Source organism: Salvia splendens, chromosome 4, assembly GCF_004379255.2.
Source record: "Salvia splendens isolate huo1 chromosome 4, SspV2, whole genome shotgun sequence".
Classification (NCBI taxonomy): domain Eukaryota; kingdom Viridiplantae; phylum Streptophyta; class Magnoliopsida; order Lamiales; family Lamiaceae; genus Salvia; species Salvia splendens.
The window spans coordinates 19,995,874-20,006,247 of record NC_056035.1 but is presented as its reverse complement, the minus strand read 5'-3'; the positions used below and the strand labels follow the sequence as shown (position 1 = coordinate 20,006,247).

Here is a 10,374-nt window from a genome sequence, read left to right as displayed (position 1 = left end):
GCCAAGTAGGCCGGCCTGGTAAAGACTGCAGTATTGGGCTAAATGAAAGAAACATCGCAATGGGCTTATATTAGTACCGCAATTTGGGCCCAGCGCATTGCATATTTTCATCTCATTTGTAATAGATGGGATTATAAAATTAATTTAAAAAAAACAAACAAAATACAGAAAAACTGAATCCCTATTACTACATCGTAAACGAATTCCAGAAATTCCTATGTTAACCATAATAAGATTAAATCGAGTTACGTAACTTTAAAGTTATAAGATGATTTTAAGAAGAAAGTAATTAATTTTAACTATAGTATAAGAACTGACATTAATACACTTTAAATTTATTTATTAAATTATTTAAAATTAGAATCTCATCCACATAACCTTATTTCAACCAAATTTCCTAATCTAATAACTGAAAATTAGTCTTGATTCATACTAATTACTAATTAGTAACCAATTAATCATAACCATTTTTATCTCTTTTGTAATAGGTGGGAATATAAAATTATTTGTAAAGAAAACCACCACAGAAAAACTGAACGAATTCAAGAAATCCCTTGGTTAACAATAATAAGATAAATTAGGCAAAATAGTTCGAACACAAAAAGATGTTCCTCGAAACTTATTAAAACAGGAGTCTAGCGAAGATGAAACTGAGCACACAAATACATAAATGCAACAAACTAGGTATGTTATGCTCTCTCCTTTCAACCGAGAAAATCAAAGGGAAGCCCCATTAACTGAATCTAGTACTTGTAGTCCTTGACGTGGAGGCTCTCAGAAGCACCCTCGCTCAACGCGCTGTCGCCCTGGTACGTTCCGAGTGTGGCTTCCGAGTTGGCCTTGCATCTCGTAAGCAACGCAGCCTGAGCCTTTCCAACATTCTCCACCTTGCCGGCCCACGCCTTGAGGGTGCTCTGCTGTAGAGCACGTCCAAACGAGAAGGACAGGGTCCATGGCTTCTTTGCCTTGAGCTTGTTCATGGCGTTGAGGTTGCGGGTGGCCTCTTCCTCGCTCTGTCCACCAGACAAGAAGACAACAGCGGGGACGGCAGGGGGCATTGTTCGTTGCAAGGCACGGACAGTGTACTCAGCAACCACCTCGGGGGTGACCTTGGGAGCATCGGAGCCGGGGGTGACCATGTTGGGCTTCAACAATGTTCCCTCCAACAGGACGTGGTGGTCGTTAAGGGCCTTGTAGCAAGCAGCAAGGACGCGCTCTGTCACCTCAGCACACTTGTTGATGTCGTGGGGGCCATCGACGAGGATCTCGGGCTCAACAATTGGTACCAAGCCGTTTTCCTGGCAGATGATGGCATAGCGGGCCAGGCCGTTGGCGTTGTCATTGATAGCAAGCTGTGATGGCTCATTGGCACCAATCTTCAGCACGGCTCTCCATTTAGCAAAACGAGCACCAGCAGCATAGTATTGCTGGCAACGCTGGGCTAGGCCATCGAGACCTTGGGTGGTGGTCTCGCCGTTGGTTCCAGCAAGCTCCACTGTACCCTTGTCAACCTTGATACCAGGAAGAACACCACCCTCCTTCAACACATCAACAAAGGGCTTGCCTAGGAGTACACAAAACATAATTTATTTAATATCATCCGATATGATTGACATGATTGATGATTCATAGTTTTAGAAAAAAATATGCATATACCTGCAGCGGTCTTCTGGTATAGAGTCTCCTCGAAAAGGATCACACCACTCAGGTATTGAAGGGCACCAGGGGCGCAGAAAAGAAGTTCACGTAGAGCCCTCCTGTTCTCCTCAACATTCTCAACATTGATGCTCGATAAACGCTTGCCAATTGTTCCAGTTGATTCATCGGCAGCAAGAATACCCTTCCCAGGAGTACCAATGTATGCAGCATTAGCAATAAGCTCATCTGCAAATCAAACATTGTTAATGTGGGAGATGAATATGTAAAGTAACAAAATATCTCCAAAAGAAAAATCCAAATCAGGCCATAACATGTCGCCGAGATAACTCACGACAGATTAAGGTATTCCAATTCCATCTACAACAGCATCTAGACTAGTCAGAATCATGTCTCGAATAAGTATCCATCTCAAGAATTGATTAACATAAAACCAACACCATAAGAATAAGTTCGCTTAACATAAAAGCAACACTAATAATCATGTAACAGTATGTCTGCAAAAAAGTTGATAAACATACAAAAATCATCGAAGTCTGTTACAAAGTTCAACAAAAACTTCGGATCGAAGAACAGAAACAAGTATATAGGAACAATAAACAACAAACAACAGATCAAAAGCAACTATATCTAAAGCTTTGGATCGCTAGTAAAAAGCACATCTTAGTAACTAAAAAGCATGAATCAACTATGAACACGGATCGTGAAAATATTTTAGCAATTAGAGTAAAAAATAATCGATACTCAGTTGAATCCACTTCGCACCATACACGCTACAAGCAACACATGATTATCTACAACTGAACACAATATCGGACTATACAGAGCACTATACCATCAGATTTAGAGCACAAATTTCAAAGAAATAGCGCACAATTTCAGATCTGGTAGATAAATCGAGAAAACAAATAAATTTAGCATAATTATCTTAGATCCCTTGATAAAAAAACAAATTGGTACTAAAACTGTGTTAAGAAAAGGTCAAACGAAGCAGCATAGGTTGAAAATGTTACCAGCATACTTTCCGCGGTAGGCAGTCATGGTTGCAGAGTTGAGAGAAGAATAAAAGAAGAGGCAGAGACTGTAATGAGACTTGGGTGTGGAGATGGTGGGTGGGGGTAGGGGCTTTTATAACAAGGAAAGGGGGTTGAGTCATCGATATATTCGCCCCCTCCTCCAAGCAAACTCCTTACATTTATGATTTATTTCCTCCTTTACAATATTGCCCATCTTATATTTTGGGCCTTAGTTTTTTCATTCCTAAAAATAAATTATAGTAATATAAAAATTAAATCTATAATGTTTTTTCAAATACTGGCAAGAATTATGATTATAGCAAATATATTTTTTCTCAAAAATACTAATTCAAATATTATATAGAGTATTAAATGTAATTCATTACGTATTCAAGATTTCATTGTACATACTAACCAAAACCAGTGTAGTCTTGTACTATGATTATATATAATTTGTAGAGGACATAATAAGTTAATATTGAATTATTATATGTAATTTTGTAGTGGATCTATTAAATTAATATTGATACTGACGGATTAAATGTAATACTACTATCTACAACAAAAATAATGCACAAGTAGGAGGATGATATCACAACCAAGTTCTATCAAATCTACATCACTCAAATATTATATTTCTGTTCACAGAAACAAGATATTGCGTTCTTTTTTTTTATGCTGTGGAGTTATTCGTATGCTCTATCTTAAACAATAGGCACAAATGATATAATAAATGCTACTTTCCAAATGAAGTTGGACATCGACGTGTTCGTGAGCTTTATTCTCAAAATTAATTGAAAATTGCCACTTTCTTGATTTAATTAATGACTAGCACAACCTGTGAATTGATGGTCTTGGCTAATACAGCCGGCCCAATTTGGTTTTGAGGGTTATTACCGCAATTAAAGCGGGAAATAGTACGGCTTCTCGAATGCGCCAGCTGTTTGGTGAGAAGGTCAAAAACAACAAATGGGAAGGGCAGGCCCACCTTACGAGGCGGTTTTACTTTAGCTTGAGCCACCTAAGAGCATCCGCAACGCGTCTCGCGGGCGTCTCGGTCTCGTCTCAGAGAGACGAGACGGTCGCGAGCATCTCGTCCCGGAGGGACGGCTTGCGCGACAACTCGCCACGCGCCAGCGCCACATGGCGCGCGCTGGCGTTAGGCGTCGTCACGCTGACGCAATAAATCATTTTTTTTAAAATAAATCGATTTTAATAAAAAAAATTTAAAAAAAGGTAATATTACCGTTGAACGGTAAAAAAAATTACTTTTTTTATTTTTTTTTCTTTTTTTACTCTATAAATACTCCTCTTTCATCCTCATTATACACACAAACACATATCTATTATTCTCAAATCATCTTCATTTCCTCTCCAGTTTTCATCTCACCTCTCCAATTTTTATCACAAAATGTCCGGCGACGGAAACTCTGGCGGCTCCGGCGGCTTTGACATAAACGCATTTGGCGACTGAGGGCATGTACAATGTCTTGGGTGGTTCCGGTTCATCGACGTCGGGCACCCAAGGTTCGTCGACGCGGCGTACCAACCACCCCATTTTGATGTGGATGCATACGCTCGTCTCTTCGCCCCGAGGTATTCGCATGGATTATCCCAAATTAGGGAGGATTATCCGGATGAACCCAATCCGGAAGGAGGACGAGGCAGTGGAAGATCCAGGGGTCGCGCATTCGACGCCGTGGAGGAAGAGGAGGAGGCGGCCGAGGAGGAGGATGATATAGGCCGTCATCCATACAGCCGGGCGGACACGATGACTCTGTTCAACGCTTGGGTTAGCGTCTCGTACGATCCCATCGTCGGGAATCAACAAACCCGCAGGTGTTTTTGAGAAAAGGTCACCGCCGCCTACAACGAGAACAAGCCTGCTCGGTCCCGCCGCCGCACCCTGAAGATGCTCCGCAGTCATTTTGACCGCGTCGACAGAGATGTCAAAAAATTTTGCAGCATCTACAAGAATGAAGCAGCTCAATACCAAAGCGGAGCCAGTGTAGCCGACATTATGAGAGCGGCTTTGCGAGTCTTCTTTGACGACAACGGCAAAGAATTCAAACATGTCGATGTTTGGGAGACCGTCACAGATGTTGAAAGGTGGGCCGGCGGTGTCCAGTCCAGCCAGGGCTCGAGCTCGAAGCGCACGAAGCACGCGGCGGGTGGCCAATACTCGTCTAGTGAGGGCGGGTCAGGGAGCGCCTCACAAGAGGTTGAGGGCACGGCCACCGATACAGGGGGCTCCTCCCGTGGGCGTCGTCGGCCGCAAGGGACCAAGGCGGCGAAGGCGGCTAGAGGGAGGAGGGGTCGAGGCGAATCAAGCTAGGCGGGCTCGGGCTCGGTCTCAGGCTCGAACACCCTATTGTCCATGTACTTGATCGCCACGATGGTGGACACTTCCCGCATGACGCCTCTACAATATCAAGCCCATCTTGCCGGAATTGAGTATATGGCAAGACAAGTTGGTATTCCGCCTCCAGGTAGCTTGAGTGCACCGCCACCGCCTTCAGGGGATGATTCGCCAGCGGAGTAGTTTTTATAATTTCTATAAAATTGTATTTTAAATTATAAGTTTTTTTATTTATTTTGCCACGAATTTAATTATATATATATTTTTTAGGATTTGAAGTTGTAATTTTATTTTATTTAATGAAGTGTGTTTTTATTAATTGAATTTGTTGGAAATAAAAATAAAAAATGAAATTGAATGAATAGTTAAGGGATGAGACAGTTAAGAGACAGATAAGAGATAGCGTTGCGGATGGCCTAACTACCTAAGAATATCCACTATAAGCCGGACACTTCCAATAGCCCCGCCACTTTTTTTGTCCACAACCCAGTTTATTTGTCCGCCCCCACAAAAAAAAGTGTCCGCAACCATAGTGGACACTTTTTTTAGCCACTTTTCACTTTAATATTTTCTTTATATTTTAATTCAATTATAATAAAAATTATCAGACTACACATAATTAGAAAAAACGGCTATAATTAAATAAATTAAAATTGATTACTAAATTTTCGTTGTATTAAAGTAATGGAAAAATTATACAACCAAAATTTAATCAACACAAAATCACACCACTTCTTCATGCTGCGCCCCCTCCCCTACGTGCCCATACCTCTTCAATCAAATCAGCCTGGAGTGTGGTATGTGCTGTGCTCCTGCGCATATCACTGAAACGTTGGAGCAAATATTCATTACTACATGGTACACCCATCTGTATCGGCACGGAGGCAACACTGTGACTTGAACTTGCACCATCTTCTGGTGCCCAGGGCTCCGCAGCAAAGCCTTCATCTTCTATTATCATATTGTGCAGTATAATACATGTTAACATAATATTCGCGACATCATCTTCGTGCCGAACTCGTGACGGGCACCGAATGATGGCCCATCGCGCTTGGAGCACACCAAAAGCTCGCTCAACATCCTTCCAAGCAGCCTCTTGTTTTCGCGCAAAATATTGTTTTTTCGGTCCAACCGGTTGGCGAACTATCTTGACGAATACGGGCCAACGAGGGTATATCCCATCTGCCAAATAGTATCCCCTGCGATACTGCGTTCCATTGGCTACGAAGCTGACTTCTGCACCCTCCCCTCGGCACTCCTCATTGAAGAGAGGCGATGACTGCAGAACGTTGATGTCGTTGTTCGAACCAGCAACACCGAAATACGCATGCTAGATTCGCAAGCGGTAGTCAGCAACGGCTTCCAGAATCATCGATGGACCTTTGCTTTTGAAACCAGTAGTGAACTGGCCTTTCCATGCCACCGGGCATTTTCTCCACTCCCAATGCATGCAATCAATGCTCCCTTACATCCCTGGGAAACTGTGCACCGAACCGTGCATATCTAGCAGTCTCTGGCACTCATCAGAGGTTGGCTTTCGTAGGAACTCCGGACCAAAGATTTCCCGGATCCCCTTACAAAACTGTCTGAGCACCGTTAGGCTAGTCGTCTTACCCATCTGTAGATACTCGTCGAACATATCAGTCGGTACGGCATAGGCAAGCTGCTTGTCCATTTCTGAAAAGTAGACAGCCCGATCCGGCCAATGCAATCATTCCGGAGGGTAAAGCACCGGTACCGCTCAGCCAAATTCGTCGCTATATGGGTGAAGAGCCGTTGCGACATTTTGAAACGCCGACGGAAAATCTCGGGTGGATAACAGGGGTTATCCACAAAGTAGTATGCCATTAGCCACTGGTGCGCTCCGCTATGGTCTCGTTGGATGGTTCGACGACGAGTAATCTCACGAGGGATCGCGGCCTCCGCCAATTCCGCCGCGCGCGCCGCATCCTCCTTGTCGGCTTGGTTCTCCACCTCTTAAATCAGATAATTCCATGCGTCATTCCACAAATCATCCATTTTTAATACCAATGGAATTCACAAATTTTAGTGAGAGAAAGTATGAGTGAAGAGTTGGATGGTGTGAAAATAATGAGGGGAATGAGGTGTATTTATAGGTAAATTAAATTGAATTTTAAAAAAAAAGAAAAAAAATACAATTTGTCCGCCCCTAACCGGCGCGCCGCTGCCTGCTGCACTATAGGCCGGCGCGCCAGCCGGCGCTTCGCAACGCGGTAGGCACGTCCTCGGCGACTAGGAGTTGATCGCCCATCCGCCCCAAAATTTCTGTCCGCTACGGGGCGGACGCCCTAACCAATCTGCTTATTCCAAATGCCAGTTATGATGCTTGGTATATTCCATTTTAACTTACATATTTCATTTATTTTTTGGGTAACAAAATTTCAGTAAAAAAACAAGGGTAAATATGAAAAAAATTGACAAAATAGTGGAGAGAAAGCGTTTGATCTACTCCCTCCGTTCAACGGTAGTTGAGTCATTTAATTTTATGCACTCAATTTTGAAAAAATAAAAATAAATAGTTAAAGTGGAGAAAAAAATAAAGTAAGAGAGAATAATGTAGAGAAAAGCCTTATCTACATTATTTTCTCTCTTACTTTACTATTTCTCTACTTTAACTATTTGTTATCATTTTTCTAAAACGAGTGCACAAAAAAATGACTCAACTACCACGGAACGGAGGGAGTACCTGGCATGTTCATTTGAATATTATGAAGTGTACTCTCTCATGGCTTCGATCTAGTTCTATAATTAATTATTCTTCTCATGTCAATTAAGTTTTATTGTATTTATTTTCAAATATCCCAATTAAATTGAGTTATTATTATTAAAAAATCATAAAAAATAGAATATTTAATTATTTTTATTTTTCACTCTCCTACATTCTTCTCTTTTATCCATCATACTTTAGTAATTCTTTTATTTATTTCAATTTATTTAAGACATTCTTTTATCTTTATGATTAAAAAAAATAATATTGACACTTAATATCACGAAACTTTTCAAAAGTTTGTTTTTCTCAACGAACTTTGAACTTGGCATATGATATCACGAATTTAAATAATTATTGAATTTTTCTTGCCGGCAACAAAATCCAACTACTTTAAAATGTGATGGATAATCATATCTGACTTCTATGGATATTGTAATCGCATATCTATCATTTTTTACTAGTAATCATATCTTATACAATATGATGTAATACCAAATAAAATGCAGCCAAATTTTGTTATTGGTGAAAAAAATTTAATAACTATTTAAGTTTATAATATTATATGTCAAACTAACTTTATTAAAAAAATAAAATTTAAAAAGTTTTGTAATATTAAGCATTATCCCTTAAAAGAGACGGTTTGGACTTGAAACAGAGCGAATTAATATTTTAGAAAAAGGATTTCATTAAACTTACAAAATTATCCCCATTCATACTCACAAATACAGTTGGCTATCTTCCTATCTCCATCATTACGTGGATTCCCAACTTTAATCCAGAAGTATTTAGTCATGTTTTTAGAGTAATATACTCCCTCCGTCTAGGGGTGCTTAACCAGTTCTCTGATTCTTGGTTAACTGAAATCAGAACCGGAACAGACCGATTAATTGAGAAATCGGAATCGCAAAATTCAGTTTCGGTTCCAATTCTAATACCGATTCCAAATTTATTGATAAAACCGGTTCCGGTTTTGACCAGAACCGACCGATTCCTAACCGAGAATCGGATAAAATTTAATTTTTATATTTTAGTGTCATATTAATAAAACTTAATATACTAATACTATTATTCAAGTTTCTTAAAACTATTTTATAGTTTAGGTATTGACTTATCAAATAATTTTAGGTGTTGGACTTTTTTAGGTATTTAGTTGTTTAAATTTTTAGTCATTGGATGATGAATATTTGTATATTCAAGAATTGTTATATTTTTAGATGTCGAAATATTAATTTTTTTCTATATTGAATTATTTAAATTTTTATTCAAGTAAAAATTTGAATTAAAATTAGATGACAAACTGGTTCTTCGGTTCTAAAGCGGAACCTGTCGATTCTTAACCAACCAGTTGGTTCCGATTTCGGTTCCTGAATTTAGAAAATTTTGTAACCGGCCAACCGGTCTGGTTCTAACCGGAACCGGTCGAATAAGCACTCCTGGCTTCGTCCCATAAAAATAATGGCGGATGACATGAAACTGAAATTAATACAAAATTTATAAAGTAAGAGATAGAAGGAGAATGGTAGTTAAAGTAGTATAAGTGGATAGGGAGACCGACATTATTATTATTAGTGTTTTGATGATGGTATTAGTTGTAAATAACTTGATGCATAAGGGTAATATATTAAGATAATTTTTCGTAAATGAAATACTCATATTTTTATGGGACGGACGAAAATGAAAAATGCATATATTTTTATGGGATGGAGGAAGTAGTAGGAGAGAGATGGAAAAATGTAAAAGAGAAAGAAAGAAAGTAGATAAGTGTGATATTCAAATGAGACTATTTTTTTTTTGGATAACTTGAAATGACAAAATGAGACTGTTTTAAGGGCATCCACAATGGGGCGCCCTATGGCGCGCCACGTTAGCAGTTTTATCCTCCTACCCTCCCACCTACAATGGGGCGCGCCCTATATGTTTTAATATTATTTTGTTAATTAATTTAAATATTTTCAAATATATAATGCAAACTAATTTAAAAACACAACGTGTAACCAAAAACCGGCGAATATTGCATTAATAAATACACAAAAGTTACACGATTCAAGTTGGCTAATCTACGCAATTCCCAACTTCCGGCGCAACTCATCGATCAACCCTCAGAGAATTTCGGCTTCGGCGGGGTCCGTAGACTTCTTGATGGCCTTGTGCGTCTGCAACAACGTCTTCGCCATCGAGGCTGCTGCCAACGACTCATACGCGGCAGACGTCGCGATCGGGGTCGGGATCGGGACCAGGATCAGCGATGGCGTGGCGGCGGTCGAGGATGATGTCGCCACCGCCTTCCCCTTGGCCTTCGCAGCCTTGACGCCTATGGGACGCAGGGAGGACATCGGTGTGCCGGTACTATCGTCCTCCATGTACGTCCGGTTGAGGTCTACCGGACGAGTTCCGCTTTCGCTGCTCGTGTAACCACCAGCTTCGGTGGTCTTCGTCCTCTTTGTCGCCCCGGTGTGCAGAATCCCACCTTGGAACTTCTGCTTGTCCCTCAAGAGCGCCCAGATGGCCTCGTGCTTGAAGTCGCCGTACAGGGACTGGTACGGCAACAGTGCTTTAGCGCGCACGTCGCTCAAGCTCTCGCCGCTCCCCTTCTCCCTCGCGCACTTCTCGTA

General features: G+C 40.7%; 1 protein-coding gene across 1 annotated transcript; it reads right to left on the bottom strand.

Annotated features, from left to right (window-relative positions):
- Positions 1 to 541: 541 nt before the first annotated feature.
- On the bottom strand, positions 542 to 2,828 carry LOC121799054 (fructose-bisphosphate aldolase 1, cytoplasmic). The gene is made up of 3 exons (XM_042198373.1): positions 2,670 to 2,828; positions 1,657 to 1,884; positions 542 to 1,564 (listed from the first exon to the last, which is right to left on the bottom strand). Exons 1-3 carry the CDS (start codon positions 2,695 to 2,697, stop codon positions 744 to 746), a joined length of 1,077 nt encoding a protein of 358 aa, XP_042054307.1. The 5' UTR covers positions 2,698 to 2,828; the 3' UTR covers positions 542 to 743.
- Positions 2,829 to 10,374: the final 7,546 nt, after the last annotated feature.